Source organism: Ziziphus jujuba, chromosome 12, assembly GCF_031755915.1.
Source record: "Ziziphus jujuba cultivar Dongzao chromosome 12, ASM3175591v1".
Taxonomy (NCBI): Eukaryota; Viridiplantae; Streptophyta; class Magnoliopsida; order Rosales; family Rhamnaceae; genus Ziziphus; species Ziziphus jujuba.
This window is the reverse complement of record NC_083390.1, coordinates 22132247-22159902: the sequence shown is the minus strand read 5'-3', so window position 1 is coordinate 22159902 and position 27656 is coordinate 22132247. Positions and strand designations below refer to the sequence as shown.

The 27656-nt window shown below is 31.6% G+C and overlaps 3 protein-coding genes across 7 annotated transcripts; 2 read left to right on the top strand and 1 right to left on the bottom strand.

The window, feature by feature from the left end:
* Positions 1-7210: 7210 nt before the first annotated feature.
* Positions 7211-9017, top strand: LOC107429464 (transcription factor MYB62). The gene is made up of 3 exons (XM_016040154.4): positions 7211-7702; positions 7800-7929; positions 8050-9017. The coding sequence occupies exons 1-3, from the start codon at positions 7549-7551 to the stop codon at positions 8699-8701; spliced, it is 936 nt and encodes a 311-aa protein (XP_015895640.1). The 5' UTR covers positions 7211-7548; the 3' UTR covers positions 8702-9017.
* Positions 9018-12987: 3970 nt separating this feature from the next.
* Positions 12988-22535, bottom strand: LOC107429471 (glutamine--tRNA ligase). Of its 3 annotated transcripts, none has more exons than XM_016040163.3 (24): positions 22383-22535; positions 22084-22232; positions 21436-21486; positions 21165-21236; positions 20988-21087; positions 20775-20870; positions 19992-20053; positions 19799-19900; positions 19547-19636; positions 18936-19088; positions 18790-18845; positions 18115-18205; positions 17948-18034; positions 17256-17453; positions 17073-17171; positions 16014-16145; positions 15775-15911; positions 15573-15672; positions 15404-15499; positions 14951-15051; positions 14766-14871; positions 14566-14655; positions 14336-14465; positions 12988-13554 (listed from the first exon to the last, which is right to left on the bottom strand). In XM_016040163.3, the coding sequence occupies exons 2-24, from the start codon at positions 22219-22221 to the stop codon at positions 13460-13462; spliced, it is 2382 nt and encodes a 793-aa protein (XP_015895649.1). In that variant the 5' UTR covers positions 22222-22232; positions 22383-22535; the 3' UTR covers positions 12988-13459. The 3 variants fall into 3 exon arrangements, with proteins under 3 accessions (XP_015895649.1, XP_015895648.1, XP_015895647.1); XM_016040162.3 differs by having other exon boundaries at positions 22084-22284; positions 22383-22533; XM_016040161.4 differs by lacking the exon at positions 22383-22535 and having other exon boundaries at positions 22084-22365.
* Positions 22536-24888: 2353 nt separating this feature from the next.
* LOC107429467 (uncharacterized) lies at positions 24889-26535 on the top strand. Of its 3 annotated transcripts, none has more exons than XM_048462248.2 (2): positions 24889-25287; positions 25406-26535. In XM_048462248.2, exon 2 carries the CDS (start codon positions 25550-25552, stop codon positions 26357-26359), a length of 810 nt encoding a protein of 269 aa, XP_048318205.1. In that variant the 5' UTR covers positions 24889-25287; positions 25406-25549; the 3' UTR covers positions 26360-26535. The 3 variants fall into 3 exon arrangements, with proteins under 3 accessions (XP_048318205.1, XP_048318206.1, XP_048318204.1); XM_048462249.2 differs by having other exon boundaries at positions 24889-25327; positions 25433-26535; XM_048462247.2 differs by having other exon boundaries at positions 24889-25327.
* Positions 26536-27656: the final 1121 nt, after the last annotated feature.

Below are 27656 nucleotides of genomic sequence, written 5' to 3'. Positions count from 1 at the left end.
GCTTATGGAATAGTGTGAAACTTTTTTTAAAGTTTGAGGGTAAAGTGCAAAGCATATAATTGTTTGAGGTTTTACTTTTCTATTATATATATAGATATATATTTGATAAATTGGGAATGGGAATTTAACATTAGATTTAAATTCAAAATCAAATTGCTATCATCAATTGTCATTCGAACTGGGATTACATTTATATGATTGATATATTTAGATATACAACGCATCAATTATAAGGAAATCTATTAAGGAAAGGTCTCACTATTTGATGTATCCGTTGGATGCTTAGCTAGGTGAGCACCTTGCCATATCATCCCCACATATATATATAAATATATATATATATATATATATATAGGGTGGGGGGCCACCGGATGGCTTTGATTTGATAAGTATGGTGCAAAAAGGAGCCATTAATACAGTTATGTACCGAATGGTCTATGAAACAATCTTGAAAATGACTTCGGTGCTAATATTTGATATGTTATTAATTTTTCTTTTACTGACTTTGAAGCATGCTTCTAATGTCAATTTGAATTAGTAACGTTTGTTTTTAGTTCGTTTCTTTTGCTGCCTTGAATGGGTTTTAGAATATTCATATCCTTATATGAAAGTATATCATTGGATTTAATTCTTATGGGGAAGTTATTTTTTATATATGCACATGCCGAAAAGCTATTCTCCATTAACAATTAACCGCATAAATTTATAAAACGAAAATTTTGCTCGATAAAATTGTATTCTCTAGCGAAAAACAATATTAAAGGATGCAGTATTATCTACATAAAATTACTATTCAATAAAATTTATACACTGGATCATATAACCTTTTTAATATGAATTTACATCTTTTTATTTTCGTCTTTTTATTTATTTATTATTATTATTATTTTTTTGCATCATCATGTTAAACTAAGCTTACGCAAAAATCCATATTACTAAAAGATAACCTTAATCCTTTTGAAACAGCCCATGGCAAACCAGTTGTACTCTCAAATTTTGGGTTCAATCAGTCCAAATGCTAAAAGTTCCTTCAGCAATTTATTTATTTATTTAAAAAAAAAAAAAAAAAAAAGAAAACACCTACAAAGCTTTCTTTGGGAAACAAATTTTCCATTTCCCTCGCTACAATATTTCAGAAGGCATATGTACGTATTAAACTATTTATTTTAATCCTTTAGTGTTTATGATCAGCCACATGATTATATTCTTACACAAACAAATTTTAACCTTCAATTGGATATTTTCTCACAATTCAAGGAGTTCCCAAAAATGTCCACATAATTGGCTTTCTAGATGTAGAATTTTTCATTGCCCTACCCAATATCCAATTTCATAAATACAAACCCATGTTCATCCAAATTGGCAATACCGAAACCCTCCCTCACCTCCCTAGCTACATATATATACACAAAAAGTCAAAAGAAACCGCGTAAAATACCATGCATGGCCTGCTTGGCACTGTGCCTTATAGATTATGAAAAAACTTTTAATAGCAAATAATTAGAAACACACCATTTATGAGCCAGTCTTACCCATAATGAACCTTTGATTCTGTTGCACCTGCAAATATCGATCATGCACATTTTCAAACTTCACAAGATTTAGCTGCCAGATTTTCAAAGTTTGAGATGTAAATTTTATGCCATATTATATCTATTGATTGGAATAGGATGGCTTCATGGTTTTTCTATTTGAATACGGTATTATCTTTTGCCACATTGTCAGCCATAAGATTGAAAAATGAGAATGTCACTATCCTCGTCCAAACTGTTTGACAAAAGCTTCACAATTAATAATGGGTTAGTTTTGATGATTACCCATGTGTGGTCTGTTAGGTCTAGATTTGATCCAAAGTTCGTATTAATTATATACTAAAATTAATTAATTCAGGCAATATAAAGACCTAAATGGCTTCATATATTATCTGTTAAAAAGTTTGATTAATATAGCATATTAGTAAGGTTCTCTCTCTCTCTCTCTCTCTCTCTCTATATATATATATATATATATATAGTCTACATTAATATAATATATATATTCTTCTTGCATTCTTAGAGAAAGGCCAAAAGCATTTACTTTAGCTTGAGGAACACATTCACTTCCAACTTTGGAAATTAACCACAAACTCGTTAGCCTCAAATATTAAGTACTATGAAATAATTAGGCTTTGACATTTAAATTTTCTTTAGCGACTCCTCTCTAATTTGTTGTGTGTTAAATTAATGACCGTTTAAAAAATCACATATCCACTTAGAACCATGTAATTGATGTTGAATTAATTGCTAGAAAAAGGAAAGTGCAAAAGAAATTAAAAAAGAAAATTAAGAAATAAAAGAGAGTGCTTATTAGAATTAATATAACAAGTTGTACGAGGACATATCCCAAGTACAGTCATTTTCAACCACATATAACCAATCAAAAAAAATTAATAATTTAATCATCAATGTTAATCATGTACCTCGTTAGACATGGTGAGTTTTTAATTTTAATTTTTATTTTCCTATTTAATTATTTATAACTTATTTATATTAAATATTTACTATTAATGATTATAATTTGTTAGATATTTTAAAACTTAACATGGTCAGTTTTTAATTTTTAATTTTCTATTTAATTATATGTAATTTGTTTATATTAAATATTTGTTATTAATGATTATAATTTGTTAGATATCTTAAAATTTAACATTAGTAAATTACGCAAAATTAAGTAGCTAATTCCTCTTAAAATCCTTTTTGGTAAATAAGAAAAACTTATACACCTGCCCATTACTAGTTGATTGAATTAACTGCGTATAAAGAAATTAATCAGAGACTGTGGCACAGGGGAAATTACACACTCAGAGAAGAAGAGATCCACTGGAGAAATTGCCATTGTTGCTTGAGTTGACACATAATCTTTGGCAGTCGTGAAGATGACAAGTGGGTGAGAAATGACGAATATATATGCCAGCTAAGCTACGGACTTGCTGAATCAGCAACTTTGATATAAATGTTGCTTGTCAATGGATAGTGTAAAAGGTAAAATGAAAAATTTTAAAAATTCATTTTGGGTTTTAGCCCATGGTCCAATCCATACATGGGCCGATCCAATATTGACCCACATATCTGCTTAACGGATCATCTTCATACTTGTGCTTCATCATCGGATATATCAATTTGTAGCCTAAATCCCCAGCGTGTCTCCAGGTAAACACTGTAAATGATATATATACATAGTTTTTCTCTTACCCTGGAAAATTTTGGACAATTTGTGTAGGAAATTTTGGATTACATGTAATCAGGTGTCTTTTACATATAGTTAGATTGCAAAGCATGCTTGATTACATGTAATCAACTAATCCAAAGTCTTCCATTTACCCAAAAAATAAAATAAAATGAAATACTAATCACCACAAAAATTTATAAGGAATTTCTAGATAAGAAAATAGCTTAGATATATATGTATATATATATATATATATATACTAGGCATGCACAAAGCAATAATGCATTAAAAATACATATTAGTGATAAATTTATTCAATTACAAGATTAATATAATATTTTTAGGATTTTCCTATGAATCTTCTAAATCCAAACCAAACTCAATTTATGCAATAAAAAAAAAAAATCCAATTACCATGATGTTATATAAGACTTCGAGTGGATATCACCAATCCAAATTAAATTAGGTAAACATTACCACCTTTATATTATCATTGTTTTGCATGCTATTTGACATTATTTAAATCAAAGCATGAGTGGATGAGAGTTTTATACACTTTTTAAAACATTAATGATGAAATATTAGGTATTACATCTTAATTTTGATATTGTGACATCCTTGTAGTAAAGCTTATTTTCTAAGTTCATTCAACTCTAAGTTGTTCACGATTAACGACAATAACTAATTTGTCAATATTGATTATTCATTTGGTCTATAATTGGTTCTTTTTTTTTTTTTAATTTAACAATATTTCTTGAAAATCATTTAGGTATATGAATATATCTCTCACTGCAATTTATATGAGTTTCCTAAAATATTGTTCTTTATTAAACATTTAATAGACTTCAACTAAACAATGTTAAATTGTTCAGAACGCATTAACAAAACAATATTAAGTTGTTTATTACATATTATTTAAACAATATAAATATATTCAACTAATAAAAATTAAATGTACTTTTGACCTTAAATTTTTCTTTTTACAAAATATATATAATTATAATCATTCATTCATATGTATATATAATTATAATCATTCATTCATATGTAATATAATTTATACATATGAATTATATAATTGTTTTAGATTATCCTTCTTCACAAGCTTAAGCATATGAAGTGAAACAAAAAAGAAAAACATACACTTCTTAACATATTGTAGGAATTAACGTATTGTATAAAGCAAAATGGAATTGAACAAGAGAAATACCCGAGACATCATAAAGATCGGCAGCATTTACAAATTCTTTTTTCATAATGTCAATCCTAACATAAACATCCATATATATATATATATATATATATAGCAGAGAATATTAAATAAAAAAATTTAAAACCATATTACATTAATCTTAGAACCATATATGAAAGGTAACTATGTAAAAGCAAATTAATTAATTCAAGAGTAAATAAAAAAAAATTATCTAAAAATCATATCGTACTTATTTACATCCATAAACGTAGAAAGCAAATTTATAAAATCAACACCAATTAATTAGAGAGTAAACAACAAATAATAATATCACATGCTTTATAAAAACAAAAAAATCATAAAAATTGAAAAAACTACAATAGTGTTGCTATATATATATATATATATAGAAAGAGAGAGAGAGTTGCAAATGGCTTCAAGCTACTTAATTATATGTTCAATATTTGCAGATACTCCTTACCCTTTGTTGAAAAATTATATCCTACGTTTCAGGCATTTTTACAAAAACATTTGTGATCTAATAATAATAAACTGTGGAAAAGAGAGCAATGCATAGCCATTCTTACTAGGCTAACTACAATCAAACAATTTGGATACAAAGAATTTAATCAGGCTATGCAATATTATATGAAATGGGAACCGGCAAAAGAAAATTATGCTCACAATGATATATGGAATTGTTTAAATCCTCTTGAACAAAAAACAAAACTCGCAGTAATCACGATTGATTCAAATTTATACGCACAAAGTGCAATGAATATATATAATATTCTAGCATTCGGCGTTACGTCCAAGTCATTGACTTCAGAATTCTTTTTATGGGGAATAACATATAAAATTAAGGGAAAAAAAAAAAGCTGAAAAGAAAAACCAATATATTTTAATAATTCTTCAATTTATGAGTCAAACAACAAATCAAGAGCAAGTGCTTCACAGCTTTAAAGATGTGACTTATAATATTAACACCAGTTTCTATACCAATCTTGTCATTCAAGGATGACTTCATTTTATAACTCAATACAAAGTTCCATATAAATAGTAGTTTTATTGTCGTATGTAAAAATGAGCTATATTGAATTATGACTATTTTAAATTTTACCGTAACTGTAACAAACTAATATTATTATTTGATCTATAGTGCATGTTGCCATCCAATGCATATAATCATAATTTTTTTTTTTTTTTTTGGCCATATGAATCATAAAATATTATTATAATTCCTTTTCATTGTTTAGTTGCATCGTCATCATTATCCAATCCTGTTTCTTTCTCTTTCCTAACAAAGTCCATAGGTAGTTCCCCACCACACAAACACGCGTGCACTCATATGATTTAATATTTTTTGTTTTTTTTTTATTTTATTATAATATTGATGTGTCATCTTAGTCACAATTATTGTAGGAATTCATCCTACGAATCAGAATTTACTTATGCTTTATGCATACAGTGTCACTTGGGGGGAAGACTTAGCTTTAAACATTCAAAAATGGATAATATGACAAAAGCATCTTTCTCCACTGATAGACCCAATGGGCTAAATATAGAAATATCTTTTGCCTTGATGGGAAATTAGGAATTGAAGCTCTCCACATTACAAGAGCATCCCTTTAATTATATTCATTTATACTTTCAGTCCTAGAACCTTAAAAACGATTCACTAGCTCATTTTAGAGCTGTTATGGTACTTTTTTAGAATTTTGTAAATGAATTGGTAGGATATATAAAATCATCTTTTGTCTAATCCAGTATAATTAAATATTTAATACATATCTTTAATATGGTCAAATTTTTAAGATATATGTTTGAAATTTAATAACTTCTCTAATTTATGAAACTTCTAGGTTTTGAAATTCTAATTTAATACTAAAACTAATTAGTCCTATTTAGTCAAATTTAGCTGCACTAACAAATTTAATAATCTGTTTTTGTTCTTTTTTCTAAGAAGCATAATTTAGTTATGTCTTAGGTTTTGATCTTGTTAGACTCTTTTGTCTTGGCCTTGAGAAGAGCTATGGTGAAACAGGAACCACATAGGCAAAAACACTGTTGCATTAGGTTTAGAGAGCAGGCATGATTTTGTCTTCAAATCAAACTGTCACATTAGTGAAAGTTCAAACATGCTTCAATTCCACCCTACTAAGTTACCCTGTAGTTTCCACGTTTAGTTGTGTTAATTTATACAATATTTGCAGCATATTTTGTCTAGTCAATCACGTTTCTGTTGTATTGAAAATCCAGAAGCTCAAAGAAAATGGAAAGGAATCATTCCCTAGAATAAACACCTACATTTCTTTTTCAAGACCAAGGGCTTATCTTGATTTCTTCCTTTCTTTAATGTCCTTTTTTTCTTTAAACCTATCTAACATTCCATAAAAAATATATATATATATATATATTATAATTTACAAAATTTAGATAGCTTTGACTGAATTAGATACAAAGAACATAATTTTACTGAAAATATAGGCGGTTTAACCACTAACCCACTAGGTGGGATATACGAAGATGGATCACACTTCAAACATAAAAAAAGAGAACACACACACACACACACACACAAAACTATGATAAGCCCAGTTCTTCATTTTTTTTAATTTTTTTAAAATTTATTTTTTATTTTTTTTAATGATAAACCCATTTCAGATATATGAAATGAGATAATCATGCTCTTATGATTTGCTTCATTCTTGGTTGATTTTGAAAGAAAGTACTTTGAATGGTCCTATTTCATGTCTCTCTTTGGTCATTATAGATGTATAAAAGTGGCTCCACCCTAGCTTTTTTTTGCCACACCTGGAGAGGCTAACTCATTGGCCCCATTGAACTATACAACCTACCCCATCTTAGAAAATTCCATTGGATTAGTGTATAAAAGGTCTGAGCATGTGGAGAGGAAAGCTTCAATTGGGTTTTTACTTAACTAGTGTAATTTCAAAAACCTTTTTTTCTGCTCTATAAATCTTTTCCCTTCTCGTTGTTTCACTTTCACTGCTCTCTGGCTCAAAGGCAGGGAAGAAGAAGAAGTAGGGAAAAAGAAAAAAAAAAAAAAAAAAAAAAAAAAAAAAAAAAAAAAACCCTTTTACAACAACTCTCTCTCTCTTTCTCTAGCTTCCTTAAAGACAGAAGCTATGCCTACTATTAGAAAGAGGGTATGCAATCCTATTAATGAAGAAGAAATTGAGCTAAGAAGAGGGCCATGGACTCTTGAAGAGGATACTCTGCTCATACATTACATTGCTAGCCATGGAGAAGGACACTGGAATATGTTAGCAAAATATGCAGGTACATATCTAATATGTGTGTGTGTATATAGATATATATATATATATATGTATATATAGATATGGTTTTGTTCTTTAATTTTGGTTAAACTTTTCAGGGCTGAAGAGGACTGGAAAAAGCTGCAGATTGAGATGGTTGAACTATTTGAAGCCTGACATTAAGCGTGGGAATCTCACACCACAAGAACAGCTTTTGATCCTTGAACTTCATTCTAAGTGGGGCAACAGGTTATTTTCTGTTTATATTTCTTGGGTACAAAATTTTCCCACTTTTCAAATCACAAATAATATGTGTTTTATTATTGTTATTATTCTGATTATTTTTTGTTCATTTCCCAAATGTTTTAGATGGTCGAAAATTGCACAACATCTACCAGGAAGAACAGACAATGAGATCAAGAACTATTGGAGAACAAGGGTCCAAAAACAAGCACGCCAACTTAACATTGAGTCTAATAGCAAGACTTTTCTTGATGCGGTTCGGTATTTTTGGATGCCAAGGCTGATTCAAAAGATGGAACAAACTTCTTCTTCTTCTTCTTCTTCTCCTCTGATTAATACCCATAATTCCTCTTCAGCTCCTTCTCCGTTACCCAATTCCAACAAAATTGCTTCTTCTTCTCTGCCATCTTCATGTCCTTTACCAAGCAAACTGACAAACACTGCAAACCATTCCAATGGATATTTGAGTTCTATCACAAACCCACCTTGTGTTTTTCCTTCAGATTCTATCATCCCCCACCTTCCACAGCTTCCACAGTACCCAACAAGTCCTCCTGATCATGAATTTGGTAAAACTGCCTACAACACCAATTCCATCCAAAACAACAGTCGTTTTGCAATCAGCAGTAGCTATGACATGGAGGGTGGTCTCAACCTGGTGGAGAACAATTCAGGAACTGAAGCTTTTGACATTTCACAATTTGATACCCAAATGGCAGCAAGTGATTGGGTGTTGGACAACATGGCAGATACTTTGTGGAACATGGAAGAGATATAACATGTTAGAATAAAAAGAAAATGTGAGAAGAAGAGGGTGGTTTTTTGTTATTAAAGGAGAATCCACCCAATTGATGGTCATATTGAATCAAATGATCCATATAATTAGGTATTTTGTATTATGTTATCAAATATTCCATTTCATCTGTAAACAAAATTGGAATTATACAGGTGCAGTGAAGATAATATTAGTGAAGATTCTGTGTTGAAAATTTACTTAGGTTGGAAAAAGTATGTAAATCGTTGGAGACTATTTAAATATGTATATGTTTGTTACTTTGGTCAGTAGCAATGCACTTTTGGTTGAATCAAAATAATTGCGCAAATTTCTTTTTTTTCCCCTTTTCAACGAGATAACATTATTTGCTGCTTGACGCCCTTGTTCATAAATTGAACACAAAAATGCAGTCAATTCAAAGAAATGATGGAAAGGAAATGGCTAGTTGATGGATCAAAGGTGGAGTCACATCTAATTGTGGTACACATAGAATATAGTTGCAATATTGTTCCTGTAGGAAGGGCAATGAATTTTGTGTGTGTTCTTTTTTTTTTCTATTTTTTTTTAGGGGCAACGAATTGTGTTACTCGTAAGACATTGGTGGCTGCTAATATTTCTAAACCTGAACCCTTAAAATCATCAAGTAGCAGTTGCAGAGAGATTGTTTAATAGTAAAGATACTTAAATATATATATATATATATATATATATATACATATATATAGTAAAGATACTAATTAGATCGTTAACGCATATAAATATGAAATATCCTATGGTTAATCCGAGCTTTGAATATCATAAGCATTGGAGCTTAACCAATTAGGAGCTAATAGCCTCATCATCATCACGGCCAATTTAGCCAATAGGATTAACACGTGACAGCCTTTGATTGGTTTATATGGAAGTTTATAGACTATAGTTACCCAAATCTCCATTTAAGAAATATAATAACTTTAAAATGTCTTTTTTAAGACACAGCTAAAGGACAAGGATTCCTAGTATTACCAAGTCTAAAATGTGCTACAGGCAGGAGCGAAAATAAGCTTGAAGGGGTAATAAGTCACGGCTTGATTAGAGGACATTAATTCGTATGGAAATTTATGGAGAGTTTTCAATAATATCGTCACTAGCTCTGTCACAAAGACAATGACATGTGAAATATAGCAAAGACTTAGGAGGTAAAATCTTATTAGTTTTTGGTTACATTGCCATGAAAAAGAACCAAATTTACCAACTATGAATAAGAGAAAGACAAGTTGATGATGTATAATTAATGGCCCAATTAAGCTATAGATAGCTAGCTAGCTAGTGCTATAATTACCTCAAAAATAGCTATATACTGCCATCATCAAATAAAGAAAGAAATATAGAATAAAGTTAGTGAATTGGATTGGTCACTGCTAAATGCCAAAAGAATTAGATATTAAAAACGTAGATTGGATTGAGTATGACTTAAGTGGAATCCAAAAATAAAAATATAAAAAAAAATATAATTTTAGAAGGGACTTTTATATATATATATATATAATTCTCTAATTACTCTTAATTAATAAGTTTTTTCCCTTTTCGTTTAGACCAATAAATTTCCACATTTGGAATGAATTTAGGCCTCACCTCAATCAATTTCTTGACTTTTCACATATTTTCCATGTCCTAGATTCTTATTTCTTCACGAATATGTTCCTCAACTTGGCCTCCATTGACGGATCCTGGGGGGCGACTTATCTTCAACTGTTTTCCCTAAGTTTGAGAAATAATTTAGTTTTTAACATTAATCAATAACAATTTTTTTTCAAATTATGCTTAATGCTTTTCTCCAAAAGTTACCTACATATGTTATCTACGCTCATGTAAAAATTTTATGTTTGTAAATCCTAAATTTTTGATACTGCCAGCTTCTACTTCTTTTATTTCTTTCTTCTTAATATATATATATATATATATATATTTTTTTTATGGTAATTTCTGAGTTCTTTCTTTTTTGTTGCAAAAAGATAAAGTTTGTCACTTTGATATCACTCACAAAAAAGACCATGGTTTTCTTAAAATAAATAAATAAATAAATAAAGGACCAAGGCTAAAGCATTTAGGGGTTCGCAACCTTTATTCCTCTGAAATGGGGTAGAAAACCCTCCTTTCAAGTCATTCACTACACACATTACCATTATTGACACAAAAGATAAAACAAAACAAGTAACACATTTCACTCGCCCCAAAAAAAAAAAAAAAAAGATAATATTAAAATATCCCGATTTAGTACTTGAGCATTTCAAATGGGAAAAGGATTATTAAATTAACATGTTAGATAAACAATATTTTAAAGAAATTATTTTCTATAATAATATATAGAATAAATTTAAAAGTGATGTGGTTTAAATATTGTTAAAGTAAAAACATCTAATATGAAACATAAAAATAAACATGCCACATAAATAACCTAGATTAACTATTGAATATGCTTATGCCACCTTTTCATTTCTTTAACTATTTGCAAATTTTGCTCAAAAACTGAATAAAAAGCCCTCAGCTTTGGAAGTAGACTTCTTTTCATTTTGTGCTTTTTCCTCGTTTTCTTATGATAAAGGAGAACAAACGTTTTGCATTTCGCGGCTGACCTTTTACTTTAATTCAAACCATTGATGCAATGAATATGTTTTGGAATAAAATTCATCATATGGAGAAGAACCTAAAGATGATAAAATCATCAGAAAGTGGAATTAAATCATTCCATTCATATTTACGAATTTTTCATTTATGATGAGGCAGCATATGTATATAATTGGTGCTAATAATATGTAGCAGATATATAATTTATACATATATATATATATACACACAAGAGTAGATTCCCTGTATAATCTTCTTCTTGTCTCTCATTGGGTGTATATATATATATATATATATATATTAAGAGTATCTAATTCTTGAATGTGTCCAGTGGTATTTTAAAAATAATATACCCCAGCAGTCAGATCAGATGGTTATCTCTTTTGAGAAAAATGGCACCTCGCCATGTGACTAAATTGTTGGCAAGCTCAATTTCATGTGAGAATTGGCACCAAAAGAGAGAGAATGCATTATGGATTACTGGAATATGGAAGACTTATCCTTTCAAACCTCTCAATCAAATCAATCTTTCACTTTCACAAGTAAGCGTGAAGAGACTAAACTCTCACAGGCTGATGGCCTTTTACTTTTCTTAGTTGGCAAAGAGTTCTGGGCTTCTTTTATTGGTCCTCCTCCTTTAAACCTCTCCTTTTTTAATTCCAAGGCAGACTTTTTTCCAATTCCACACAAATTCCATGCCCTTGCATGTTGTCATATTATTTGGCCACATCGTTTAACAAGCAAGATTTTTTTCCTTATGAGAAATGTTATTGAATACGATTGCCTTTTGAAGTAATAGGTCCATTGAAGTTAAGTGAATTTCACCAAAATAATAATAATAATAATAATAAAGCTCCAATGAAGGTGAAAGGCACTAAGTACTATAATCAGCTTCTAACAATCATTCGTCTTTTGGAAACTTTAGCCCCAGCTTCACACAGCCACTAGTTTCTTTCCCTTTTCTTAAGTTCCAACGTTATACAAATTTCGCATTTGGCATTTTGGTGAAAAATAAGGGTGTTGTTGGCTAACAACTTCTAATCTACTTGAATAGCAAAGTGCAAAGCTATCATATGAAAACGAGCTGACGGACCACAGATTGTAAATGTTTTTAAAGTCTTTGGTGCATAGTGAATTAACCAGATATATAAGCGAAAACGATTATTTGGCATGTTCCAATATCCAGTTTTGATTAATTTCCCTTCTCATAAAAGGCAGAAATAAATATATATTTTTTTATTTTATTTTGTTGTTGTTGTTGTTGTTTTTTGGGAAATCGGGGATTTGAATTTTGGGTAGAAGACTGGCCCATGGGGACGACAAATCAAGGTTAACATATCAAGGTAAAACATAGCCTAATGCAACATGCAAAGCAAGGCGTCGCTAAAACATAACTGTTCTTCTACATACGTGTCACAAATGGCTGACTCAATAATGGTTACATAGGCCATGCAATAACAATGGCAAATCAGGATGAGTTATTCACTCCAATCAACATCATGCATGCTGGATGAATAATTTGGGTTAACGTAAATATATAGGCAACAAAACATCACATCGACTTTCATTATAACATTTTTCAAAATTTGACCCTCATTCTTTCTTTAAATGAATTAACCTACTATTCTTGCTGGCAAACAGTCATTTAATGTGGGAGAGAATTTAGATTCAATACGTTCTAATAACACAAAGCAACAAATTATCTTATCACAGAAGGGGCTACAATTAACAAACTAAGACCATGTATTTAACTACATATTCATCTTTGATGCAACCTGTCGGGTTGGTTTCTTCACAAATCCAATGCACCAACTGATAACAAATAGTATTCTAAGTAACTACGACACAAAATTCCAACACCAAGTATGGGGCGTATGTTCTGAATCTTATCACATAAAGTTCTACATTTAACAAAATAAGACCATGTATTTAACTACAGTCATCTTTGATGCAACCAGTCGAGTTAGTTTCTTCACAAATCCAATGCACCAAATGATAACAAATAGTATTCTAAGTAACTACGACACAAAATTCCAACACCAAGTATGGGCGTATAACCTGTTGTATTTTTCATACACAATATACATAACATATTGATTGTTGCCCTTCTGCTACCTTGTTTAATTCCATTCTACTTTCTTCTGCCGCATGAACCTATTTCCCACCCTTACCGTAACTATCTCGCAGAGTGACAGTCCGATTAAAAACCAGCTTTTCGGAAGTAGAATCTTTGTCAAGTGCAAAATAGCCTGAAAATGCAGATAAAGAAGTTCAGATGCAAGATCAAGGACAGTGCATAATCAAAATCTTGCCATATCTCGGAAGTCCAAATTCATGAAATGTGAATGCAAAAAAATGCACAAATGAATAACAAAAATAGACCACAGCCACACAGAATCAAGCAAGAGTCCAGCCACATCAATGCACCAAAACATATGGCAAGACATAGAGTACCATTGGGGGATAGCAACCAATAAAGGAACAAACATGACCGAAGTTTGACATTGTTAACTCTTAAAAAATTGAACAAGTTCACTAAGAAGGTAGGTGGAGAAGATTACATCGTCATCATCCTATAGGAATAGTACTTTATTTTAAGGACTACCAAACTTCATCCATTAATTTGACCAGTTTACCGTCCATTAAGAACCATTTTTTCAAAATGTTTAAATTTACAAACTAAAGTTATCACCTTAAGTGGGTTACAAAATTGATGACTTTATATTTAGGCCTTTTATACCAAAAAGACGGGGAATGAAAGCATGGAAAATAAGGGCAACCATTATTGGTTATAAATTTCATAATAAAAAAGCCAACTTCAAACTATATATTTCTGTCAAGCTTCCAAGAAACCTACATCAAGCTTCTTGGTCCTAAACACATGGCAAAAAATATATCTGATTTGAGGTATAATGGAAAGAATTTGATGCAAGATACCCTTTATGCCTAGCAATGTGCACCTATGTATTTATTTTTTGAAGTCATTAAAATATTAACGATCACAAGTTAAGAAAGGATTCAGGAATATACCAAGCCTTTCAAACTGAAACCTATCACTGAAAGCTGCATTTCGAAGAGAAGGTACAGCATAAGCATTGGGTATAACCACTTTGGATTGTGGATTAAGATCAGCAAGCCAGTCATCGAGTTCAGCAGGATTCTGATGCAATATTAAAACAAAAGTTTGACTCAAAATATTTTTCTAGGATATATATTTTGAGAGAGAGAGAGAGAGAGAAAGAAATTAAATAATTTCTGACCTCAGACAGGAATAGTTTGTCAAACAATCTAACTTCCACCTTCAGTGGATCAACCCCTGATGAGGGTTCTGCAACCCAATGAAGTACCCCCTGCAAAATAATAAAAACAATCCCAAAGAACTCACTAACAAGTTCCAGTACTATTTTGCAACCATCATAAAATTTTCACATCAAATCAGAAAACTCATAATAAAAAAGACCTTTGGCTTCGTCTTCTTGGCAGGATCATACTCTGCCCGAATTTCAAGAACAGTTTCCTTATCATCAGCTAGAATAACATCAGTGCACTTAATTGGAAATGCATATCTGTATATGTAAAGAAGAATTTCAGTATGGAGCCCATGCCTGCTGAAGTTTATAAATGCAAATAAAACCATACACATACCTGAGTAGGACAGATTTACCAGGAGCAAGCCCATAATAGTCTTTTGAATCTTTCAACCGAAAATCAGAATGCTCAATGTAAACAACATTGGAAAACGGAACCTAAGGGTAAAGCAGGAAAAGCAAGTTCAGCAGCAGATACCAACCACCCACAGCAAATTTTAGTTAAAATTTAATTAGAATAGCAATAAAAATTAATGGCGTGATGTTCATAATAAGAACAAAGTGACCTGCATTATTAACATTAATTGATCCTTTAGGAAGAAACACTTAAAAATCCAAGAATAAGTTGTCTAATTTACAGTCACTGCCATACTAATCAAATGACTCCACAGGTGAACATAAATAATGAATATAAAAGGTAGAAGTACACATGAATTTCAAATTTCAAGTAACAGTATCAGTAGTATCTTAAACACAAATGTAAAACTCTAGTTTTGAAACCCAATATTACCTTGTAGGAAGCAGAGGCATCATCGGCTTGGGCATCAGGCCACTTCTTAGCATCAAGATCTAATGTAGTGCCAGCTTCTAGGTTGGTAATAACAACCTACATCACAAATATTATTAGTCATTTAAAGAGAGAATTTATCCCCAAAAAACAATGTGAACAAGATGCACACCTTGAGTGGATTTAGCACAACCAATGTGCGAATAGCCGTTTTGTTTAGTTCTTCTCTTATGTGATACTCAAGGCGATCCACACGTATCAAACTAGAGTCACTGTAACACAAGGAATATAAACATATAAAATGTTAAGACCATAAAATATATATATAAATTAGTTCTTATGTCTCTAATACAGGCCAAAATATCGTTCTCAACCTTCTAGTGATTCCAATTCCTCTAACAAAAGCATTGATTGCCGTTGATGTCACACCCCTACGTCGTAAACCAGCTAGTGTCAAGAGTCGTGGGTCATCCCAACTATCTACCCATTTTTCCGTCACTAGTCTATTTAACTACAGCAGCATACCAACTATAGTAAGTGAGATTAATTCATTGATAGAACAATTTAATTTTCCAGGCTACTATTAGAAAAATACTCAATTGATTTGAGTCACCTTACGCTTTGACATAACAGTGTTGCTAACATTCAACCTTGAGTATTCCCATACATAAGGTTGGTAAAGGCCCAAGGAATGCAATAGCCAGTAATATGAAGCACGCCGTGTCTCAAATTCAAGTGTACAGAGCTACAGGAAAAATAGATGAGTTGACTAAAACATCCAACACACTTAACCATTCCACAACTGAGGCATATACATTTATAACATATGAATATGATCTGTTCACTGCTTGGCTGCCAACAAGCCAAAAGATCCATATTCATGAGAACCTAGCATTTGGAAGATAGGAAAAGCACAGATGATTAACTCTAAGTATGGACCCACATATCAAAAATAAATTAAAGAGCTACAATCAGAGGCTAAACCAAATTGACATAAGAGGTTTGCCAGTGTTTAACATATTACCTGAAACTGAGTCACAAAAACTTTACTCAATCAATCAATGATGTGCCATAAGTAGACAATAATTTGTAAGGAGACTGGGAGAACTAATTAAGTGGTGAATAAAATTTTAACCATTACAATAAGTGAATCCATCCTTCCTAACTAACCAAACAAAAGTAGAGAATCCTGAATGTCTCGCTGTTTCATTTTTATTTGAAGACTATACTTCAATTCACATATAAAAACTTAAGGAAAAGGGGTCCATTAATGAGGTTCATGAGTGAAGGATCTGAATTTTTTTCTTCTTTTTCTCCTAGTGAGAAGCCTATGGTTTGCTGACATGTACGAATATCTGCCAGAGCACAAATGTACCAATCCGTTCATTTCCTACTAATAATTACAATATTCAAAGAAAAAGCATTTTCTGTTTTAACTAATGAATATAGAGAGTTTAATGAAGTGTTTGTAAATTAATTGGCTTTCTAACATAAAGATTAGACTGAATAAAACATGTAGTGGAGATGCTAAAATAAGATGCTTAGAATACTTTTTAAGTATAAAAGGGAGATATAGGTTCCTTAATGGATTTGGCAGCATATGAAAATCATGGATTATCCAACTTTGATACATTTGAGAACAATATGAATCAATCCAAGGCATCAAACATACCGAATGTGTGATATTCTCAAGAGAATCCACTATGCAGTGAGCATAATCATAACTTGGATAGATACACCACTTGTCTCCAGCATGTGGATGAGGAGTAAACTGTACAAAAGTCACAGCTTAGTAATATACTAGAAAATACTCATAGATTTGAGTAGCTGGATTTCTTTAAAAGTCAGCACTTGCCTTGATTCGGTAGGCAATAAGATCATACATATTAAAATTATCACTCTGCATGTCTTGCTTCATTCTAAGTGTTGCTTTGCCTTCCTCAATGAGGCCACGTCTCATATCCTCAAAAAGCTTCAAAGATTCTGCAGTGGGTCTGTCCCTCCAAGGACTGTTCATCTTTTTTTCCCTATAATCCTTTATCTCTTCAGGTGTCTAAAACCAATTTTTAAAACAGTAAGCATCTCAAACCAGTGCAAGCAGTGCAAAAGAAAAGACAAAGAATGCCAAGAAAACTGCTATTATTGACAAATGCACACTTCCTTTTCCGTCATAAGATCAATAACTTGGGAGACACATATATTCATAGCTGGATGATATCCTCAAGCTATGCTAATAAACAAAGAAAACAAAGTAACAGTAGTAATCCCTGAGATATTCACCATTCCCTGGTCAACGCTACTTATTACTATAAATTCGAAAGAAAAAGCATAAATAACTCCATAGCTTCATAATATCGGGCTATTTGAATATCCTAGTGTCAGAAATTCTAAGAGTACGACATTAGAAAAGGTGGTTCAAATAAATTATATAATTGTAATAGAAGCACTGGTTGCCAGAAGTCGGGGATGGAACAAGGTGAAGTTTAATGCTTAAAATCTTCATTTCTCTACACAACTCATACTTCTATGTATCAATTAAACAAATACCTGATGATCAACATATGCATGGCCCCTTCTTATGAGCTCCACTGCTAAATCATACAGATCTTGAAAGTAATCACTAGTATAAGTGATCTGAAAGAAATGCAACAGAGATTTATATAGCAAAACACATAGACAAGGGGTATTTCATTTATCTAGATCAACTGCTATACCTTAAAGGGCTCCCAACCCATCCACTTGACAATCTCTTCGATATGTTCAATATATTCTTTCTTTTCAGCTTCTGGGTTTGTGTCATCATACCTAATAGTGCCACAAATTAGTAATTATAACAGAAAAACAACATCATCTTGATATCTCTATCTCTTTATATTAATTGTAAAGATTGCAAATTCCCGCAACAATCATCAGATGGAAAATTATGGTCACGGAGCTTATTATCTTGAAGTACTCCAAAAAAGTTTACAGATTGGAAATCAAAACACAAAAGCGACCTTATGTCAAGATTTTATCTTTATCAAATTGGTAAAGATCAGTTGGAAACTTTTGAAGATTGTAAACTTTCACAACTATTAGATGAGAAACCCTAGCCTCTAAGAAAGTAATCTTAATTCTTAAAATGCTTCCCAACCTATCGTCAATGGAATCCTTTAGTTCCACATATGATGCTATGGGTTCAGAACCAGAAAAATGATGTTACAGGTCAGTTTTTGGCATATGTTATGGCACTTTAATATTAGAAGCTGCAAGTTTTATGACTAACTCTTTAGTTCTTGAATTTTCACTGCATCACAAACTGATTACATAATATTTTTCCAGTTTCAACCTTTTACTTTCCTCTGTGCATTTATCAACCAGATATTGAAGAAGCTAACAACAATTCTCACCTGAGGTAGCACCCCCCACCCCGGTCTTTTGCCAGGCCAAAGTCAATAAACATTGCCTGATCAACAATTTCAGTTATAACAAACATGAGAGACAATAACAACCGTTTCAAAGCAAATAAAATCTTAACCTAAAATATAAAATATACCTTGGCATGACCAATATGCAGATACCCATTTGGTTCAGGAGGAAATCGGGTTTGTACTCTCCCTCCAGTTAATTTTAAATGTTTTTCAAGCAGATCCTTTGTATTCAAACATCTGAGGATGGAACCATCACTGAAGAAAACTTCAGTATGCACCTGAAAATTGGAAGAGAACAAATCAAATAAGAACAATGCTTATATGAAACTGCAGGTGTAATCATGTGTTTGAGTCAGTTGACCAATCTCAGTGATGAACCCATAAATCTACTTGCATATAGCTTCATCATGTGGTTTTTTCCATCTTAATTTAACCTATTGTCCCTTTATGTAGTTCACTTGACATTTATTTTGTAAATTTATGCAGGTACAAAATAAAATAGAAAATACAAGTTTGTTTTCATGTCTGTCCTAATTAATTACAAACCAATTCCTGCCATCTAAAAGTGTCTGCAATCTGGATTGCATACCTATTGTTTGTGGTTTTATTGAATGGTTATGAACAGTCCCTAGGCTAGAATATTACCACCCGCCCTTAAACTAACTATACAACCAATTAAAAGTTGCAAGACAGGATTAAAAAAAAAAAAAAAAAAAAAAAAGAGGCCGCTATGCACCTTATGATTTTCCTCAGGTTGAGGGAAGATCAAAAATGGATTTAGATCTTCAGATGGCTGTCCTGCGGCAGATTCGGCAACTGGTTTTTCCTACATAAGTAGATAGATCAATAAATAGATATATATATATATATATATATATAGAAAGAGAGAGATAGAGGAGGGAGAGAGAGGCAAGGGGAACTGTTATTGGTTGTATCTCATCATAAGGTTTTAGGCAAAGTGAAAGAAAGAAAGCATGAATATGCTAACCTCAACTTTAGCAGGCTTCTCTTTCTTCTTTTTAGGGACCTTTTCGTTATCTGCTGCAGTCCTTTCACCAAGTAATTCAAATAATTTATCATCAAAGTGTTTCTGACACAGAAAAAGAAATGACAGTCAAAAAAATGTAAAGGAAAAAATAACTTGATCATAGAGATTACTGCAAATAAAGTAAGATGGTTACCTTCACTATTTTTGGATCAGCCCATGGATGCTTCTTCCAAAATGGTGCATATAAACCACCCACTATAATAAAACCATCAGAGTTCGAAACATTAATAGAATTAAACAGAATGGGATAGCATAGCATAGAATGGAAAAGAATTGAACAGACATAACAGACGTTCTGGCATGCACAAGCAGACTAACAGCTTCAAATAAAGCTTCCATACATTCAACAAACCTTTAGTATTGCTTGGTTAACCTAAACACTGGAGAGAGAAAGATATAGAAAAGAAATGCCAAACTTGTTGGATTGATCATTTGACAAGGGCACTTATTGATGCTTACAGGGGATAGTTAATTTCATTTCCAAAATGAATTTGCAAGCCAAGATCAATATTCATGGCGTTTCTTTTCATCTTTTCTGACAAGTCAAAATTCATTATGATTCGGCAAGAACCATGCGTGCAGAAAAAGAGCAAAATCGATACTCATGACAACTCTTTATTTTGTCTGGCAAGTCAAAACTCATGATGATTTTTCAAGAACTATGTAAATAGAAAAATCAGCAAAAGTTGACCCAAACTTATTAGAGAAAACTTGAATTTGGATAAAGATTATATATTTAACTTCAAAATTACACCAAATATAAATTTTCCATAACAAACAGAATTATCTCATAACACAATAAAGTATATCATATTCACATACAGAATAAAGTATATAACAGAGATAGGATAATAAATAATAATGGGAGATATATTAGGAGATATAATCATTTCTGGGAAAAAATATAAGTACTAACAATTTATTCGATAGCGCTGCTCCAAAATTACTTCCTTATTCTGTTCAAAAATCTCATTTACAGCTTCTTTAATTTCTTCTTCTGAAACCTCAACACCTGCTTGCAAATACAGTTAAAGCAATTATAATATTACGTTTTGCATGCATTAAAAACCAGGTCGAAAACATTAGAAAGAAACACTACACTTTAATAAAGATGAGTCAATTTCCATACCAACACCACATGCATCTTCAAATTCATTCAGCTTAAAATCTTCTGGGCCAGTATTTGAAAAAAATGTAAACGCTGCTTCTAACTGAGCTGTTGTTTTAATCTGCAAAAACCAACCATGTAAGTACATTAATTAATGCACTCTTTTTTGGAATCAGAAGAGAAGGTTAAAGCACCAACCTTTGATGAAACAACATATTCCAGTAATGTTGGGCGATGCACAAGCGCATTCGCGGGGTACTTTGTAGCGACCTGCCAGAACATGGCACCAGTGAGCAGTTTATATGCACATACTATTAACAATAGATAAAGAGAATTAAGTAGGAAACTATGCCCACCCAATCAGAATCTACTATGGTAAAAGAGAGCCAGAAATTAGCAATGAAAACAGGATTTTTTGCATTAATATTCTCAAATAACTTATCCATAAGCATTTATCAATTGTATTTACCGTGTATAAGAGATTTCCAACACTTCTACTGCATCCATTAGTAACCGCAGCCTGGAAATTAGTTAAAAACATATAAGAATAGTTCGAATAAACTAAAAAATTTGCACAACAAGAACATGCATGTATAAAATCTAATGGGAAATCACAAAAATTACATCTCATTTCCATAAAATAGACTCCAATTGAAATTGAATATAGAGAAAAATGAATATATCAGAACAGAAACGCTCCGCGAAAACTGAGAGCCATATATCATTTTACTTAAAAATTTTCTGTCATTTTCTTCTTCCATTTCTTTTTCTTAGCTTACTTCAGCATTTCGATATCTCCATTAATAGAAAAAAGAACCAAAAAAAAAAAAAAAAAACTGACACTAATTTTTTTTTTTCCTCGGCAATCAAACAAAGCTAAACCGAGAAAATTGAGAGCCATACTGAATTGACTCTCAGAAAAACTTCTCTAATCATTTTACTTCAGAAGCTTTCGTCATTTTCTTCTTTCATCAGATGAAGATTTCTTTTTCCTAGTTGACTTCACCATTTCAGTCTTTTAATTAAAAGAAAAAAAGAAAAAAAATGATATTGAAAAAGAATTTTTTTTTTTTTTTTCGCGGCAACCAAACAAAGCTAAAACGGGAAAAATCCGTACCTCGTGAATGACGGCAATGAGATTAGCAGTGACTTTGCTGTTAGCAACGGTGTTTTTGGCAGTTCGCTCATCCAATCCGATACTCAAGAAGAGCTCCAGATTCTTCTCCTTATCGGAGTTATCGTCTTTCGCCGGCATTCCGTCAACAGCTAATGACCCACCCACAGAATCAATCAGATGGCGAAACGCGTGGTATTGAAGCTGAGATTTTGACGACCAAAAGAAATAAAACCCTAACAAATACTTGGATACCACGCTATATTACAGAGAATAAAATAATTTAATAATAAATAATTTACCAATGGGCACCAGTTAACCGTTACTGGGATGAGATGACAAAAAGAGATTCCGTGGACTCTGGATTCTTTCGCTCAAGGATCTCAGATTTTTGTTCTGGAAATTGTAACTGAGCATTCTTTGTGGAAAAATCAATCGGACAAGGAACTTGGGTCGACAGTCGACCCACCTGCCACAAATTGGGCTTTTTCGTTAACTTACTACCCAACTCTCTATCAACATCCTGTTGGGTTGACCTAATGGGTCTTCCGGCCCATTGGATCAAGCTATCTTTATTTGTTTACTGGGTTTAAAAAAGGCAAGGCCTGTAATTTTTTTTTTTTTTGTTTTATTCGCATTTGGGAAATTTTTGATGTCAAAATTATTTTTCTGTTTTTTTTTTTTTTTATCAAGGCATTATTTAGTATACCTTTATTTATGCTTCTTCATAGGTTCTACTTCATGTAGTTTTTGCTTATACTTCTCTCTAAACGCTTTGGAAAAAGCTATTTTTTATTTGGAAATTTTTTTATAAAATCTTAAGTATTTTCAAAGAATTATCCAAATATTTTTATAAATGCCTTTCTCATAAACTATATCAAACAAAGCCAATAATTTTTGTTAAGAGGTCTTCTAAAAGTCTAAAATTTTTATTAAAGAAAAAAATTATTCAAACACTCTAAAAACTGCCTTTTAAGTCTTAAGAAGTCCTCCCCCCCCCCCCAAAAAAAAAAGTCTTTAAAGGAAAAAATTGCGATTAAGAAGCATACCAAACGTGATCTAATAGTGGTAAATATTGTAGGAACAAACAAATGGCTAATGCTTTATTAATAATCTCTTTTACGTGTCAAAGCATTGTGTACAACGAAAAGTCTCCTTCCTCTATTTACCCTTTAATGACGAAGCATATGTTGAAATTTTGGGTATTCCATCTCTACATTAAAATATTTACTATGTCATATATATATATATATATATATAATAATTTTATAGTGCAGATTATATAAAAAAATAATAATTTTATTGTGTATATATACATAAAAAAAATTATCAATTTTACTATAATCCGCACCATAAAATTTTCTTTATATATATATATATATATATAAATCCATATCCACACAAATCAACGGAAAAACTATAATAAATGATTATTTTAAATTATTATATTAATATTTTGAAAAAGAAAAATAATAACAAATAATATTCGAGGTCTTGTCATGGAAAATATAAAATACAAAAATAAAAAAAAAGTAGAAATGGGGGAAAATGAGACAATATGAAGTGGAAGAAGGGAGATGCCAAATGCATCGTAGGGAGGCAAATGTGATATGTGATTGGGATGGACATGTAACATGTGAAGGGTGGGACGAGGAATGAACAATCTTAGCAAAAGGACTGCTTCAGACTGACACAGAGGCTGTGGGTCTTTGGCTCTCTGCCCTCAGCATTTGCATTTTGTGGACCATCCCCTCTCCATTCCTTCAACCTTCTTCCCTATCTTATTTATTCATTATTGTCTTCATTCCCAACCTGTCAAATTACAACCTAATCAACTTTGTTTTTTTTGTTACAAATTCCCATTACATTAACCATAAAAAAAAAAAAAAAAAAAAAAGAAAAATGTGTCAAATCCTGTTTACTTTTTATTTATTTGGACACAGTGTCAAATCTTGATCTTCCTGCTTTACATTTTTGCAATGTGTTCCTCTCTCTTTTTTTTTTTCTTTTTTTTTTTTTTTAAAAAAATGTTGATGAGTGGATATCTACCATAATATCTGTTTTAAAATGCCAAACTGTGTTGGATTATGTATAAATTAAAATAAATGACGAGGGATGATATGTATTATATTTGTGTGATGCATAAATGTCACATTGATAATGGACTTTGTAAATATTTACATAAAAAAATTGTAAAAATATCTATGCTACAAAGTAACTCCATGTTTAATTTATTCAAAAACTATATTACTGTGGTTGAAGGAGGATGAACTCTATGTTTAATTTATTCAAAAACTATCTTATTGTGGTTGAAGAAGGATGACTAATGAGAAGTGGCAATTTTCAACCTTTAGAAGCTCCTTGTTTCTTGTGGTAGTTAAAAAGCAGTCATAAGTAAAAAAATAAAATAAAACGAGGTCTAAATTGTAGCTAAGGTTATATTACAGCAATAATATCCCTATTGCAAAATAACATAATTTGGGCAAGTCTCCAATCCCTCAAGGGACCCCACCTAGCGTGCCACATAATTGTTTGGCTTATCAATCATCAATTTCTTGTCAACCAGTTAGAGAACAACACCAATACACCTTACTCTAAAAATAATTCTAGTTTAGACTGTAAAAGCTTAGAAACCATTTTTTCTCTGTTAAAAAAAAAAAAAAAAAATCCCTTTTAGATCTGATGGTATTTTTATCTAAATACTAATCTTTATTTTATTGTTAATTAGATCCATTCCTGACCAATTTCCTGTTCATAGAAAGAGAAGGAGAAAAAAACAAAAAAAGAAAGGAGTTAAAATCTTTACTTGTGATGCATGATTGTGATCAACTTGGTGCCGCAAAAATCCTGAATAAACTAATACTTTTTTTAATTGTATGTTAATATAGTTTTCTTTATGTCATAAATCCCATAAAATCATTGAGGGCAAAGCTTCACAGTCACTCACTTTCAGTCTGGGTTTCCATTAAAGTAAAAGTTTCATTGGAAACCCCCCTAGAAGAGTATCCTTTGGGTAGCCTTTCGGTGCTTAAATTCAAACACTTTCATTCCCTTTTTTTTTTTTTTCCTCTTCTTTCTTTTTTTATGTTTAACTTGGTGTCAATAAAAAACGGTTCAATTATCCCTCTGTTTTAATCTCCATAATTGAGATCCCTTCAATGCTGGATTCAATGAGATATATATAAGCTCAAAACCTCAGACAAAAATGTAAAAGGCTAAAGCTGCCATTTCTGACTTCTTATTCTCCGTATGATTCAAATTCTTCCTTCATCACTTTTTTTTTTTTTTTTCCTTTCTTTTTGACTCCAAATCTGTTAACATGCAGCATCATTCTTGGCTTTCTTTGAATTAGAACCAGAAGGGTTGGAGATTTGAAGACTTGGGGTATTTTCAGAAAACAGATTTTGCTTTTACTGTTTTGAAAAAAAACATTGCTAGCTTAGCTAGCAAAGTTAATTTCCATTTTTCCATGGCCATTGATGTCTGCTCTGAGATTTCCAGCCCAGGAATCAGTCCAAGAATCTCATTTTCTCATGATCTAAACCAGAGGAACACAGTGCCAATAGAAGATCATAGATTGGATTCCTCTCTCTTGGATTCAAGTTCTGATTTCAACTTCTGCATTGTCAATAATCTCACACTAGAACTTTCTTCAGCTGATGAGCTTTTCTCCAATGGTAAGATTCTTCCTGCCCAAATCAAGAAAAGCAATTTCATTGCTTCTAAAAACACCCATCACCAAAATGAGCCTCCTAAGCCTCCTGTTCACCATCCCAGTACTGAGATTAACAATACAGAGAAGAAGAGGTTGAAGGAATTCTTATCAGCCAGTTTTGATGCTGAAGAAGAAGAAGATGAAAAGCCTGCAAGTAAGTCCTTCTGGCAGTTTAGAAGAAGTAGCAGTCTGAATTTTGATACTGCTAGAGGTAAGAGTTTGATAAAATCGTTGCATTTCCTTTCAAGGAGCAATTCAACTGGATCAGCACCAAGTTCAAAGCAAACTACAACAATTCCGAAAGAAACCCAGAAACCAAATTTGCAGAGACAACAATCTGTGTCAAGCAGAAGATCATCGGTTTCATCTTGTTCAAGTAACTATTATCCAAACAATTATTCAACACAGAAACCGTGTCTGAGGAAAAACGGATCTTATGGAAACGGGGTTAGAATCAGTCCTGTTATAAATCTCACACCTCCATACATTTCCAAAGTTACCATCAGTTTTTTTGGTTTTGGTTCTCTGTTTTGCAGTGGTAAGGTTAAAAAGAAGAAGAAATAATGGGTCAGTTTTATTCCTTTTTCCTTTTATTTTTTTCCTTTTTATTTTTTCTTTGACTGGATGGATCTTCAAAGTACAGATGGATTCAGCTGTTGTATTATTTTGTATCATGAACTAGCATGTGATTCAGACTCTTCTGTAAAATTATAAAAAGAATTTTTATTTGAAAAATATAATATGAGAGCCAATGTATTTAAATTAAAAAAAAAAAAAAAAAAAAAAAAAAAAAACAAAGGTTAGTATTTGGTATCTTTGGTTACTATCTCAATAGGGTGAAAATTTTCAAAGTAGGAATAGTAGGGGAATAGGGACAGTAATTGTGCATAAATATCAATGTGTTGCTGCCATAGGAGACAGATAAAAAGGTACTCCTTCTTTCATGACTCTCTCTTTCTTTGGTTTGCCCTTTTTTTTTTTTTCTTTTCTCCCCCCCAATAATATGAATGTGACTCAACTCTTCTATCCTTTAAAAGATTGATTGAAAGTTTTATATATTTCATGCTTTAATATCATAGAGGTAGGGGGTTTCTTCAATCTTTGTTCTTTTTGTTTTTATTTTATAATAGTAGGACAAAACAGTTGCTGCATTAGGATTGGGATTTAGAAAAAAGAAGATCAATGATAAGGGGTCCACCCTATCTTTAGCTCGCTAATCTAAACATTGGTTTACTGATAAGTCGTGTATATTACACAACAACATAGCATGGCCTAGTTTTCTTGAAATTAATCCAACTATTTTGACATAGTCAAACTTTGTTGAATAGCTTTGAGTATCCATATTGTTAATTTCCTATTGTCAATGGGCAGACCAAAAAAATATTGCCAAGCTATGACCTATCATTTGTTGGAAATAATTACAACATTAAATGTTTTTTAATGAACAATTTTTTTTTTTTTTTTTTTTTTAAAATCAATGAAGATGAACTTGAGATAGATGGGCTCTCATGGGTTGCTTCATAAAACTTCATTTTGGACTTAATTTCTACCCTAACCTTATTATGATGCTTATCTGTAACAAAAAATTTTACTGACATAGCTGAAGTTTTTTTTAACCAAACGGCTAGTTTTATTCTTTCCTTGTCTCGTTGCTTAAAGAACAAATAAAATAAAATAAAAAATAACCTTCTTTTTCTTTCTTTTGAAAAAGACAAATTTGTCCTGCAATAACCCAATATGATGGGGTTAAATTGAGCATGTTTGAAAATAAGTCAAAAAGAAGCAAAGAAAAGTTTGTCCAAATCGGCTATAATGCATGGCATGTGTACTGTGTCATAATATTACAGACTGGGCTGAACAG